At 40.8% G+C, this 15,400-nt stretch overlaps 1 protein-coding gene across 1 annotated transcript in view; it reads right to left on the bottom strand.

Annotated features, from left to right (window-relative positions):
* Positions 1–8,032: 8,032 nt before the first annotated feature.
* CDYL2 (chromodomain Y like 2) overlaps positions 8,033–15,400 on the bottom strand; it is a 55,078-nt gene continuing 47,710 nt past the window's right edge. The window contains exons 5-7 of the mRNA XM_084533139.1: positions 11,654–11,864; positions 10,752–10,895; positions 8,033–8,885 (exon numbers count right to left, since the gene is read on the bottom strand). Of these exons, the coding sequence (XP_084389265.1) occupies positions 8,727–8,885; positions 10,752–10,895; positions 11,654–11,864 (514 nt within the window). The 3' untranslated portion in view covers positions 8,033–8,726. The remainder of the gene's footprint in view (positions 8,886–10,751; positions 10,896–11,653; positions 11,865–15,400) is intronic.

The raw sequence follows: 15,400 nt of genomic DNA on the forward strand, positions 1-15,400 counted from the left end.
GAATATTGAGATGGTTTCCTCTACTAGAGGAGAGTAAAATCCTTTTTTTTTTTTTTTTCTTTTTATAGGGTGTTTTCATTCTGTTCATAAGAAAAGTGTTGTCTGGAGTGAGGGTTAAATGCACTCCTGACACCTGATTCCCTGCCCTGGCTGCTGACTCACCAGGCGCTTGGCACGGGGCCACCGCGGATGTGCCGGGTGTTCGCCGGGCGCTCAGATCACACATGGAGGGCTGTCGGATCTTCTCGTGCCTAACTGAAACAGCTAGGAAAAGCTCTAGCCCTTCACATTAGCTGTTTTGCAGCCTATTTCCTCCCGGTTTGCTTTTTAGCCTTTCAGGAGATTGTAGCATAAGCGGCTTTATTTTAGGAAATTCTACGTAGCGAGGACCTGTGTCTGTTCCAGCTGCTGACAGCCACGTCTGGAAGACGAATCTTACCAGTGTGTGTGGAGGTATTTCTTTCCAATAGGCATCACATTAGCATACAGGAAAATACGTCTATCTTTTATCCTGTTACATGCAAGCACATGAAAAAGGAAAGGTCCTGTTTTTCCGGTCTGGCTAATCCAGGCACAGCGTGGTGCTGGAGACAGCGTGGATGTGCTGATCGTCTTGTCCATTGCTGGTTTTGGATGAGCCTGGCCACTGCCGTAAGAAATGTAGAGGTTGCTTTATAGAGACTTACATTTCTCTGGATGTCATTCCAGGAGCAGCCGTGCACAGAGGAGTGATGCAAGGTCACTGTGGCAGGAAATCCCACAGAGGGCTGGACCACTGATATTATTAAGGCTTGTTTTAAGAAATAAAGGGAGGATTAGGGTCGAGCAGTTGCTGACTCCCTACCCCACACAGCAAGCAGTGGGCATGCCGCTGCCTATCAGCAAAGCCGTGCTCATTTGACCCCTACCCCTGGAACAGCGGGGAGTCCCTTGGCAGCGCGGCTGGCTGCAGGTTCGAGTGGTTGCTCATTATGAGCCTAATGGCAAAAAGTGGCCTTGGAGGGAATTGTGTGCCGGAGTCTGAGCCCCTGACAAACAGCTCACTGCAGCTGCATACAAAATAAACAAATGAGAGGCTAAGATAATGCAGATCTTGAATAATTAGGCACGGGAAGAGTTTTATGTGAAAGCCTTTATCCGTTTAAAGAGCCTCTTGTACAAGATGAATACCCTAGGGCCTGGTAGGCAGCGCAGGTAATCACTAAGCAAAAGGCTGGCAGGGTGGCAGTATGAAAATGCTGATCTTTTTGGAGTGACAGAAATTGTAGCACTTATTTACAGACGCATCAGAAACACGTTTCTGGATGACTGTACATAGCTTACTTCTAGATAATAGTAATTAACTTAATCCTAACAAGTCCAGATTGCTGCTTACTGTTTAAATAATTTTTCATTATAGAACCTCTAATGTCACATGCAGCTTTTTATCTCATGCCTTAGGAGGCAGTGGTAGTTCAACAGCCCGTTTTCCAAACATGACCCTTAATTACAAAGAGCATTTTCATTTTATAGTTGTGCACTGACATGTTTCTATGACCGATGAATGACACGAGTTATATAGTCATCCAGAATTCAAATTAATAAATGTGACTGAAAAATTGAAGGAGGTTAAAGCATAGTAGAGTACCTCTTCCTACTAACAAGAATCAGTGATAAAATTGAAAATGTTTAACTTCATTAAAAATTTCTTAGCCAATGGTGTTAAATTTTGATGAAAAGATGTGGAGTTCTGCCTCGTGTGCCACATTATTTTTCAAGGAAGATGACTCCCAGATATTCCCAGCACTGTTATGGTGAAGGAGTTGGCAGGAGCGTCTGTCAGCCACTGGGCTTGAGCTAGAAGTAACTGAAGTCGGAAGGAGGATCTCCACTGATGTTTGTGGATTTTGATTTAGATCACTTCCTGGCACTGGAACAAATCAGTAGTGCAAGGAAAAGCAATCTAGTTAAGCTGAGGAGTTTTTAAGTTACTCCTGCATTACCGGCTGCAGCTGTATCTGGTTTGTGTACTGTGGGGATTGTGTTGTACAGGCTACAGGTTTCCAATGGGGTCCTTACACGCCATTTTTGCTGGGAATGGGACACGAGGTCACACAGATGGTGCTGTGTCTGTCCCCACAGACACATGGCCTCTCCTTGTGGAAGGAGGAGGTTTGCTTATTAAATGGAAATTCCCGGAAGGACAGGTGAAAATGTAATTGCTAGGATTGCTCCTGACTCATTAAGCAGCATTACTGTTTTTGCATCAAGTTAGATAAAGATGGCATTCTGTAAATTTTTCAAAATAAATTAGGGTCACTTTCCAATACCCGATAGCCTGAGGTTATATATGTGTTTAAATGTTCCTGTGGAACCAGCCTGCAGCAGAAACCTAGGCCTTATACTGGTAGAGACTTTATGCAAAGTCTCCATTGCTTCTTGTGCATTTCTGGTCGCTGCTTCGTGCTCTGTGTTAAGTCATTTATTCCCTACTAAACAATAAATGTTTCCTTTTTTTCTGAAATGAAAATTCCTTTCTTTCTCCCATAGCACTTCTTGACAGTTCCAGGTGAAAATTACCATGTCAGGCCAAATGGACTTAATAATTGGTATCCAGCAAAGCTCTGAAGGGCTCTATTTTTACTGTACCTCTGTAATGAGCAAATTTTATAAAACTGAGGAGAGTATAAATTAAGGCAAAGCATTACTAGCACAATTTAAATAGTTTGAATTCTAGCCCAGGTTGTTACTCTGGTTTTCTTAGTAATTTGAAACTCTCCATGCTATGACAGTAGGTTGTTTTTGTGGAAAAATCAGACAGAGGAGTCATAAACAGATGCATCCCATGTTATTAAATTGTACGATTTTCAGGTCTTCTTACATGAAAAATAGGGCACCAGGGAGAGGTGAATTTCACCCTTTGACTTTCTCCTCCTTGACCAAACATCCTTCAAGATCAGCCCCTGAGACTTGATTTGCTTTCAGTGCCCCCTGCCTTTAAAATGGCATTCTCTGCTTTTCTGATGTGCTGTCACTTGCTGATTCAAATCCTCTCCTTGTGCTTTCCATATGCAGTATTGTTCCTGTTAGTCAGAACCCAAACTGAGAAATGGCATATTGGAGTTTATGTCGTGCTTTGGCCTGTTTGAGCACTTTCAAGATCTTAAAGCAAGGAGGATGGCTGCCTGCCTGCTCTTTTCTATGTGCAATTCATAAACTAGTCTGTTGCCTAATTAGTGCTGCAGTCCTCTTTAAATACACCAACTTACTGGGTTCCTCTTCTGTCGGTACACGAGTTTACAGCCACAAGGACCAACACTTACTTTGCTAATTAAAAACTGAATTTGTAATATTTAAGTAGATTTTTAATATTAAAGATTTTTTGCTTTCTATTAAAATGATCTATTTAAAAATAAAATGACGGCATTCGATATTAAGATCAAACCTTACCAATAAAATGTTTAGCTAAGGAAGGTGTCATAACTCCTTCAGCATGTGCACATCGCTTACAGTCAAGTGTAAACTCGAATTAATTCATGACAAGAGTCATTATAATAAATAATTGGATTTGTTGATGGTGAAGCAAGACTAAGTTGCCTAATCCTCTGCTCTAAATAGCTGACCACAGTTTTTACTAAGAGTGTCTGTCGTGTTAGAGCTAGCCACGTAATTGTTAGAACATAGTTGTTGTCCTTTGAGTCAAGTGGATGGCATTGTTTCAGCTCTTGCTGTACAGGCGGTTTGGATAACTCTGTCTCCCTGTACAAATACCCTTCCTTCTCTGCCCCAGGACAAGTTTCTTAGCTACTCTTCCAGTCATGGGCAGTACATGATTGGAAACAGCACTCAGGGATGCTTAAAGCCAAATAAAAGGGGTTCTGGCTGAATTCAGACCTCCTTGGCAGACAGCACTTCAAATGCAAATCCCCTCCTGTGGGGCCAGAACTCTGTATGCAGTAGGTGGTTCTGAGCAGACGTGCAGTAGGTGGTTCTGAGCAGACATGCTCTAGGTGCCACGTACATGTCAATAGTGGAACCGATAGTGCTGTAGAAGGTGTCCTAAAAATACAGTTATAAGACGGTCCTCGGTAGTTTTCTTGGATTTGATCATGAAATGGTAAAGAGTGATCATTATGAATAGTTTCTGGGAATTCTCATTGAAGCACTTTCTACTGCCTTTTTTTTTTTTTCCATAAAAATAGCTTTAAATTTAATTTCTCTTTTAAAAAGCTTGTTGTATGCTTACTTTCTTGAAAAGGTAAGAGCCTGTGACTAGCTTTATTGTATATAATACAATATAATATGTAATGGTTGAGTCTGTGGCTACTACTTATCACATTCAATCCGATTACATAAAGCTGGAAATCACTGCATTGAAATGAAGTTTCAATGTTTTTATTCAAAGCAGCTTCTCACAATGTATAAATACTGCATATTAACACACATGAAAAATACAACTTCTAAGGCACCCAGAAATGTGTCCATACACTAGTTACAGGACCATCAACAAATAAATTGTGTACAATTTGATCTAGACAGTCAATATTTGATATATCAGAAGATACAAGTCCCTCAGTACTGTACCAGTTTCAGAAAATATTTACAACACTGTGATATAGGGGTGCCTGTACCCTTATAATATTATAATATGTACTCGTCATTACAAATATTAGAAACTGTTTTAGTCTGTTCCATGGCGTTCTGACAAAATAACTTAAGGGCCTAATTTGCAAAGTTCTACAATTATTAATTACTTGTGCAAGTTCTGAAAATAAATTTACATTGACATAATTTGTGAATTTTTGGTTCTTTGCTTCATCTCAGAGGTTTGGTAATAAGCCTTACCAATAGACATGCCATCCCAGCTGAACGTCACTCCTTTCCCAATAGGTCAGTGGATACATCTTTTCCCCTTACACTCGACGTGGATGAGAATACAGTGTTTGTAGCAGAAAGAGACTATTTGATCTTCAGTACAAATGTCAAAGTAGTTCACTGGCTAAGGAACTAATGCTTTGTTAGAATAATGCAACTCTTTGGTCCTTTGTTTTCATGGAAGGCATAATATTTTTATTCACTAAAAATTGAAATCCCGTCCGTGAGTAAGCAAGCTAGTGAATGACTTTCAGTGTAGTATTTAAAGTAGCAGTAAAGAGATTTAATATGGCTTAAAACATACGGTTAATTGGGCAGACACAGATAACACATCTAGGATAGCGAGTACCCAAATGTACTATGATTAAGATTGTCTATAAGTCTCTTATGTAAACTTCTTTAGTGTCTCCTAACGAGTGGTGGCTTTAGCCAGATTTGACTTTTATAGACCCAGCCACACAAAGCCTGAGATTAAACTACTGTGGTTGGGAGCACAAATGCACAGTTTATATATAACGAAGCCCGTGCTGTCTAGTCTAACTATGTTGTTCAAACAAACAACCCGTATTATCCTTTTCACAAGAAAAACTTAAGGCCCTGTACTCTGATTTGCTAACTTTCTTACAGCAATTATTTGGGGAAGTCCTTAGTACTACATAAGAATTATGTAGCTTTAAAGATTTCTTGTACCTAATGGTAAGGCTTATTCACAAATGCAATACATTTATAAATTACATTTAAAACTGTAAATGCTGGCAAAATAATTAAAAAAAAAAATAACAAAACAAAACAAACCCCAAACAAAATGGTCTGTTTATCCCTAACATTAAAAGAGCATTTTATTCTAATGAAAAAACTATTGGCACAAAACCATTATATTATAGATTAAAAGAACAGTTAATAGTAGTGAAAAAGATTGCCTAAAACGCATACCCTAACCTACCACAGAAATATAAAAGTTTATATTCTGAAAATATATACTGTATTAAAGTTTGTAAGCTTATTCATTTAAACAGAAATGTACTGAAATAGTAAACTAAGCAACACTTATCTACAGCAAAAATATACATGCAGGACAACACAAAATAAATTGCTTACCTTTAATATCTACAAATGCAAAACTGTAGATTTTTAAAGATTGTACAAAACAATTTACACAAGAATAAAATAACATACTTAACAACAAATTGCATTTATAATCTTAAATACTGTGAATATTAGTAAAGGTACCCAGACTAATATGTACAGTACATTGAAATATCTGAATACCTAGTAAGGACAGGAACACAAGAGAAAATTGACTCTGATCTTTAAATACTGGAAAAGAAGCTTTTGACATTATTATTCTTTTCTTGAAGGGAAAATAGATTCCATGAAAACTAGACTGTAACTGTATAGATATGAATAATTAAAAGTGTTAACTATGGTTAACGCTTGCTTTAATGGAAAAATAATTATAGAAAATGTATTTCAACCATTTCTTTGTCATAAAAAATGCTAAGATACAGACATTTGAAAAATCAGATGAAATGATGCGCTTTAAAGGTCTAACGACTCATGATTCTTTGTTTGAAAATCTCACATAGAAAGCATACCTTCACATTGCTGAGCAATTTTCCCATATTTATCTACAAAAACCAAGCATAGTATCGAAATAAACTTCCTAACATCTTATTAACAATGACTAGGAGATATGGCTCTCTGGACGGGAAGAAAGGAAATAAAGGAAATTGAGGAATCATGGTATTTTCATTGCTTTTTTTTTAACGTTTTTAACTTCTGAAGCTATATGCTGGAGGCCTGATTGTGCAAACCCTTGTGCAGGTGAGTGGTTTTCCCTTGCATAACCCCTCTGCTCCGACTGGGAGCGCCGTCCTGGTGCCTCAGCGCTGCCGCAGCTCCGGGGCATTGCTGGCAGCTCGTGGAAATAAGTGAGTACTGATATAAAACGGGTGGGCTGTCTGTCACCTCAGATGGTGCTTGGGAGAGCATTGTGTCAGACACTTCAAAAGGAGTTACCTGTTTTGATAGGATTTCTTGGATATATTCAAACAGGCTGGTTAGAAGGCAGATTTTGTCTTTTAATGAAGAAGTTCCATGAGAACTCCTGCCTTCAGGGTAATGATTTCCTTAAAATTCAGCGGTACAATTAGGCCATAGAAACAGTGCTTCTAATTATTTGTGGAACAAGAAATGTTATAAAGATGTGTTGAGGCTCCTGCTTCTTGTAATCACCTGTTAGCTAACTTTACAAAGGCTTCGTTGAAACTCTTCGTGGAAAGACCGGGAGGGACAAGACCTAACAGCCTCGTCTGCAGAGCGGAAACCATAAGCGACACACTGAGCTCAAGGATGGAGAGCAAGTGCAGAAATTACAAAGCAAAATAAAATGTGCAAAGCTTCTGCTTCAAGAGGCTTTAATTTGGGCGTGCTAAAATGGCAGCTGAAGTCATGGAGCATGCTCGGGTTAGTTCTTTGTGAATTGCCTTGCTGGCAAGGAAGAAAGGAGAGGGATCCAGTGTTCCCAAGTCCGTCAGTGCCACTGAGAAGTCCCAGGATCACTTTCTAAAAAAGCAGATTGGGTTTTTGTTGTTCATTGCAGACTGCTTGTATGGATAGCCGTAAGTTGCTGTAGCCAGGTGGTGGGGTGGCCAGATGTGGAGAGCTGGGAGAAGCCGAACAGTGCCTCTCCCTCCACTCAGCTCGATACCTAGCACCGTGTATATACACTGCTGGCCCACACCCAAAGGCCTCCAGAGCAGGAATTGTCTCACACCTGAGGAGTCAGGCAACTAGACTAAGGCTCATAAGGATTGGTTTTCAGACTTCAGACCAAAAAGGGATGCCTAAACCTGAAGAACAGTGCGATGCCGAGTGACGGCACCGCTCACCCTGTTACTGACATCCGGCTAACAGGAATATAGTAAACGTAAATGAAGCATCTTGTTGGCAAGCCCTTCAGTGCTCCTCGAGAAGGCAGAAAGTGAAGAGAGACTCAGGGGGGACTCACTATTTCAGAATCCACTTTTTTTTTTTTTTTTTCTCTTAACCTTGGCAGATGAATCAGTTCCATGATTTTTGTACAATTTTACACATAGAGGAGCACGCCCGTGGCTGTTTCTTGCAGTGCCCGCAGCATGCTGTGTGTTTTCTGTATACTCTTTCTTTTTTCTACATATTTTGCTGCTAAAAATGTGTTTGCATTCTCGTGTGATACCATTAACTCAATCAAGGGAAGTATGAAAGTAAGATCCGTGATCAATAAACAGCTGAATATGAACACAAAATAAATAAGTTAAATAAATTCAACAAAGAAAAAAAAATCCTAGTAGTTTTTTGTAAACCTAACTTTACATATTATACATATAAATTACCAGATTTTTCCATTACATTGTTAGAACTTAGAAAAAAAAATAATTAAAACATTTCAAAAGTGTGGCGTTTGGGTCTACAAAATATTACTCTGACCCAGTTCCTAGCTTGAGCCCTCAGCATCAGCCCAGATGTGTCGCGACAGCAAGAACAAGTTAAGAAGGACAGACAAAATACCTCCTCACCGATGGTGGGCCTTATTGGGCCTCGGGGGTGCTTCTCAGCACATGGAATGTATACTTCTGTTGGGATGAGCGTGTGAAAGATGCAGCCCTCTGTAGAGATTATGTGCACTGAACAAGCCTGCCTACATCTCGGTTACACGAAATCAAACCAGCTACAAGAAGCCGTGTAGCTCACAAGGAAATCGACACAACCATATGCAGTAGGGTACACTGTCACAAATTCCTCAATGATGCATTGCCTCTGCTTTTCCAACACAGGTAATGTTTGACTCTGGTCACAACTGGAGCATTTTCTGTTGAAGTTAGGCCAAGACATCAGACTTCGTAAATTTTGTCTTGCAAGTAGCTGAATAACGAATCCAGTCCTTTGGAAGAACTCCACAGCTGTTTTAGCATCTGACACTCTTTCTCGTTCACATCTTCAAGGCCGGATTTCAGGAAGCTCCGCACGAGACACTTGGACTCTTCTAATACCTAAAGCCAAAACATTGCTCAGTATTTTATCCTAAATCTGATAAACTTACTATGGATAATGGTGTGAACAGCATTTTATACTACAGACACTGTTTTCCAATCTAAATAACCCCCTGGGGCACAGAAATCAGAAATGATTTACAGCCATAACCCCACTGGTTGATGGAGGTGTGTGCATCAGTGCCAACATTTTTAAAGGAATGAGGGGCTCTGAAGGACCTGGATTTATCTGGGTTTGCTATGCAATATTTCTAGAAGGAGGTGAACTCCCTCCTGTTGAAACAAAAATGTTTTCTGTAGAGTAATTAGTAAAGTCTTTAAGGCTATGGAGGATGGAAAGCCAAATGTGGATATCTGCCTTTAACAGTTGTTCTCCATGTATCATTTCTGCACCAGAACAGAAATGAAGAGGAAAGGGCTTTCCTGCTGTAAATTTCTTTTACTGCTGTAAATTTCTTTTCTAATATATAACGCAAATATGTATCTCACAAGGATCCCAACTAGCCAAACAAAACTATAATAATTCATACACTGCTGAATTTTGGGGACAGAAGATTTAATTTAAACTAATACAGCCCTAATGGTAAAGGAGAGGCAGCCTTGTCGACACCTACATGTTAAGCCCAGTTCCTATCTGGTTTAGGTTTCAACACTGCTATTCCACAATAATGTTTCTGTAACTCAAGTAAATGGCATTGACTGTAAAGAGTGGGGCCTGCACATTTTTTTCTCTGTTTGTGAACAGGTATCCAGAGTGAATTTGGATGAACTCCTCATGTGCACTGTTTTTGTGACTTCAGCCTGGTTTGAGGATCTCAGGGAGTAAACCTGGTCTTGGAGGGTTTTAACTCTTGTCCTAGTCCACAAGCTAGCACTGCTCTTTCCAACAGGTCTCAGGAGATTTCCTTGGCAGCCAATTGCCATGAAGGAAAGAAAAATTCTCAGTAAGGCCCAGAGGTTTTCCCAACTCATCATGCACGTTATATCAGCGTGATCAAATGAGCTTATGCTACATTTCCAGAGTTTCATTCTGAATGTCTTCGGTGAGATCTAATCTACACTTCATTTAATTAAAAATCTCCCGTGTCTCTACCTTCTCTTTTACAACAGATCTTTTAAATGAAACTAAGGGATGCCAAGAGAGTTTCAGGCATAGGAAGTATAAAAAGAACGGGTAGCAATTTGCACTTCAGTTAGTGCAGCTTTACTGCAGCCTGTATCACGTTCTTCACTGCATTTTTTAAAACAAGGATGTGCCTGGAATGGGAGTGTAGCTGCCTGGAGGGGAGAACCTTAGAAAGTAAAAATAGGAAAGGATTTTCTTTCAACTTCTATATACACAACAGGGCAGTCATAATGCTGCGGCCATGGTGCATGCAAATGCCCTGTGTCTGAGTCCCGCTGCAGTGGATGTTAGCTGGCGCTATCCCTCCCTTCGGGTGCTCATGTAGGACACTGTGCGGAGTCAGGAACTATGCAGGTGCACAGGAGAAGGCAGTCAGCGGAAACATAGCAGGCCAGGACAGTGTGAAAGGCAAATAGGTTTTCTTCCTGGCCCTGCAGAGATTTCCCTGTACAGGTGCATTGCTTCAGACTTGCTACATGAAAGAAACTATGCTGAAATTCCCTTTCAAAATCTGTGGCAGGGCGGCTCCACACATTGAGTAAATGTGGAGATGGGGAAGTGAAAACCCTCCCTGCCCCTGAAAAATGGGAAACTCCATGAGATTGCTAATCCCAATCCCATTTCCTGTTACTAGTCTCTTACATGGTTATGGCCGAGGACCTTTCTGCCGTGATGAGCCTCGGGAGCACACCTTACCTCTGCAAAGCGTAACTTAGTCACAAAGCAGTTGGAGTCCTTACCACTGCACTGCAGGACGCCATTTCCTTCACGCGCAGCATCACTTCTTGGCTAAACGTTGTTGGCCAGAATACCTGGGACACAAGTCCTCTGCTGCAGGCTTCCTGCGCTGTCAGCTTTCTCCCACAGAACAACATTTCATTTGCCTGCGAAACCAAAAGATTACTTGAGATCTTGGGTCAAATTTCCCTTTTTTTCCCCTTAATTTTCCATTATTGCTTTTTTGCTGTTTTTTTTTTTTTTTTTTCTACACCTGCCTGCTATTTTTCAAGATTAAATTTACAAACGGTTTGCTGTATCTTTCCATACTGCAAAATACTTCAAAAGGAGTTCTGGTAGCTATTTAAGGACTGTGCAGGTGGCCAGAGCACAGCATGGGTTTCACGTAAGTGAAAAGTGCTGGCATGCACGATGAATCCATATTGCTGACTTCACGAGAGTAACTGTCGCCGAGTCATGGAACAGAGCATGAAATATATCGTGGGGCAAATGCTGCTTTGTTATTCTGGCAAAAACTAAGCAGCCTTACTGGAATTACAAGGGATCTACTTTAGAGAAGCAGATACCAGAACCCAGCTCTGTTACTGCACAGTCCTAATGCAACACAAAGTATTCTGCAGCATCATTCTGCTAATGCATTTCTTCCCTTTTCTAGCAAGATCTTGACAATTTTTTCTTTTCAAACTGTGTTCAGTCTTTCTTGCATACAGCCTGTGCAATTTATTGAATTCAGAGATCATTTCGTGAGAAGAAATTGGTAGGCATTAAATGAACTTCCCATGGATTACATTTCCATCTATGACAATTCAGAGAAACAGTTGTTTTCTGTTTTAATTTTTAAGGAGGGAAAGAACAGCATGAATTTAACAAAGGTTCTTCAGCAGTTTTAGGTGGAAAACCTTACCAGTGCAACACCCAGAATTTGTGGGAATGTGTAAGATGAGCAGCCAGCTGGAGTGAGTCGGATTGTTGCATATGGTGTCTGAAACCATGCCTTCTCACTTGCCCAAACGATATCACATAGTGGCAAAATAGAAGCTCCTAACCCAAGAGCAGGGCCGTTGATAGCAACCACAATTGGCTTCTTAAACTGAATAAAAGCTTTTACAAAATCCCTAAAATGAAAAAAATAAAAGAAAGATCTTGAATACAGAAGTAACACTTAGATGAATTCCCGAGCTTAAAAGTATTTAATCTGAAAACAAATCAGAACTGCAGATGAAGACAATAAATGCCATGGCCCATTTTTATGAGGTCAGAATTGCAAGCTATTTTTTACTTCACACACACAAAACGACTCTCATAATTAGCTATTTAATCATTCGGAGTACCTGGCCTATTAAATACTTTTGCATATGTTGTGTATGAACTGGCTAACTGGAGTGCACTGACTGCTGTGCTTTGGCAGAAAGGTGTGGTTAGGGTCAGTGTTACTTTTGGACCAGTAACTCATGAATTTGTACATGGTGCTTCTCCGTTTGTTCCAGAATGGCTCGTATGGACTCTGGTGGTCTGGTTTGGCCAACTTGATGAACGTATGAAGGACAGGAAGCTCGTAGGTGTAGCGTTGAGTATTTCTGTTTCCTAAAAGGTCACTGCAAGTCCCATCAGTGGATGGTGAGATGGTGAACGCTCATGGCACACCCGCTGAAAGAACAAGACCCCCAGAGGGGATTCAGAGAGAAACAGAAATGTTCGAGCAGGAAAGAATTTCATGAGAGATCTGTTGGGTCTTCATTGCAACTGATTTAGGCAGAGGCTTAGTGAAATAGATACCCTTGTCCACCTACAACTTTTCAGTTGGGTTTGAGTTCAATGGGAAATAACAGGGAAGTAAATGTGATCTGATTCATCTGGATGAATGAATTGGAACATATTAAATTCCATGTACTTTAAATAAGTCACCTACCAGGAACTGTGGAAAGACATCTGTCGAGTGGAACAGCCTATACACCAATTAGGAAAAAAAAACAGTGTAACTGAGGGCAAATTCTGGGCTCCAGCAGCTCAGTGCACAGCAGGTATATGAAGGCAAACAAGATGCTCAGTTATTTTAGAAAAGAGACGTATATAAATCAAGCTCAGAACAAAAGAGGTTATTCTGTTCCAGCCTTGGGTATTTATTAGATCCAGAGTGCATCATTGCAGACTGATTTGAGGAAAGAACATGATTTTTTGTCAAAGGTGCCCTTCAATGAGCTGCAGATTTCTCCCTGAGGTCATGAAGACCGAGACTCGTGCTTCTGGGAGCAGGAGGTGTGCCTCGCAGGTCAGGGTGCTGATTTGGCAAAAAAAGGTAAGTATTTTATTGGACTGAAGTGCAAGGACTTTGGCTATATTTTAAATGGAAACAGAGAGTCCGATGACTCTTAAGCATTAAGTGTTCAATGACTGAGGTCTGTTTTTCAGGCCATCTAGTAAGGACTTGGTTTTTGACTTTGAGAAAATAGTCATGGGAATAAAACAGAAGATCAGAGAAAACACAAAGTGGGGGAAATAAGGAACATCATATCTAGGTGTTCAAAACAATCTCTAGAGGATGGCAGGGCTATGGAGAGCTGTGGTTCATTTTTGTTTGCAGAAACAATGCTGTTCCCTTGTCTTGTTATTTCTTGTTTATGGGCTTGGATAGTAACTGTGGATCACTGCACCTGATTAATTCTGGGGTTTTGAGAACTGTAGTAATGTCATCAACTCTGCTTGGAGGACTGTGCATGGGAAAGAGGGATGTAACAAATGATAGGCAAAAAGAACAAGCAATATGGCTAAGTGATGGCAGCAGATGTGAGGACCATGTGGAGGCAGAAGAAGACTTGTGGAGAAAAACAAAGCACGGGGATAAGTGGGACCTGGAAGCGACTGTGGAAGAGAGATTAGTGGTGTGCAGAGGAAATGGGGAGATGATGGGCAGGAGGAACAAAGCAGAACACATTAATGAAGGGGAAGGGATGAAGGAAATGTGAAATCTTCATATGAGTGAGCAAGGAAGGCCGGGAGATGGGGAGAAAGTGGAGCAGAACATTGGGAAGACACCGAGCCTCTGTCATGAAGGGAGGATGAGGAACAGAGTATGGCACAACGGACGGGTATGGAACATGCCACCTATAGGATGGAGTGGAAAGCTAAAATATCGGGAGCTTACAAGGGGAACAAATGCATGTGGTCTGCAGAAGCTGCACGCCACTTATCGGTGTTTCCTGCTTAGGACATCACTTGTTTCAGCGAGTTCTCTGCCCTCAGAACTTGGCACGTTCCCGTGTCTCCAACCCATAAGTTCACATGCGTAGCTGCTGGGATAGAAGATCCTTGTTTCAATTCAGGGAAGTCTTTGAAAAGGACTGAAAGCTGTAATTGTTGCTTGACAGCAGAACCTGAAGCCTGAAGACAGGAAAGTGTCATGTACAGAAGGTTTTGATTTCTCTAGAGGAGGTCTGGAAAGCTGACCATCAGACACACTTCGGGATGCCTCTGTGTTGTTGCAGTGCTGCAGTCAGGGCATATAAACATGTCCAAGGCTATAAAGAAGCTGAGCAAGTAAGGTTGTCCATCCTTTCTTCTGACCATACCCAGAGTTTTACGTATCAGATCCTGTCCTGGTGCCTGCCTGGTGGTGCGACAAGGCAGGCTGGTGCTGGGAATGCTTCCTGTGAGTCTCTTGAGTGCAGGACTCTGCAGGCCATGCATGTGTAGATGCTGTGCAGTCATCTGTCTGCCTTTTCCCTGCTGCAGGAGTGCAATGCCAGGCACGTGCCTGGGTGGTGGCAGCTCAGCCTGGAGAGAAGCGGCAGCACCACGCATCTGTGAGCCTCAAGCCCCAAAGGCAGCGGATGAGGACAGGGGCCAAAGGAATATATTGTTCGTGTGAGATGAGATTTTGTTTTGACTTGTAGTCAGTATACAAGATCCGTGGTTTAGCAAGGGAAAACACATGGTAACGAAGACTTTAATTTCACGTTTGTAGAAGCATGCTACTCTGACTTGATGTAGAGCAGTGCAGGCAGAGAGGCGTTGGTGTGTTTGAGGACATCCTAGCCACTGAAAAAGGGAAGCCTACATTTTTACTACTCTTATTATGGTGTATTTTCCATGAGTTGAGTCCTTTGTTCACAGAAAGCACAGACAGTGCTGAATGGAAAACGTAGTGTATTGTTTCCAGAAGTACAATAAAAATCTATTTCCAGTGGGCCTGAAGCCAACATTCTTGACGAGGAGAGGTACGTTGTAGGAGCACTTCAGGAGCATTTGGTGAGCTCAAGGACAGGAAAACAGTCTTGCAGTCTGACTTAGAGTCATTTAAATGTTGAATCGGTAAGTATACCTCTATATTAAATGTGTGTAGGTAATTGTGTACATATATAACAATACCTCTCTACACAATATTTACACAAATAGTATTAAATTTATATCTTTTCAGGGAGTGTGAGTGTGCCTGTGTTTTCAAACAAGAATACTGAATTTCTTCCCTCCCTTTTTTTTTTTTTTTTTTTTGGTTCTACATTTTTAAAAATGCTTCATATTTAACAAACAGTTAGGATATATCCTTCAAAAGGATTTTTTTTTTAAATATCACTAAGTGATATTCAAGCATAGCTAAAGTGTTAAAAACAAGTCATAATTTATTATGTTTAAGAAGTGCATTTTAATTCTTTCA

This window comes from Aythya ferina (genome assembly GCF_964211825.1).
Source record: "Aythya ferina genome assembly, chromosome: 12".
NCBI classification, from domain to species: Eukaryota; Metazoa; Chordata; class Aves; order Anseriformes; family Anatidae; genus Aythya; species Aythya ferina.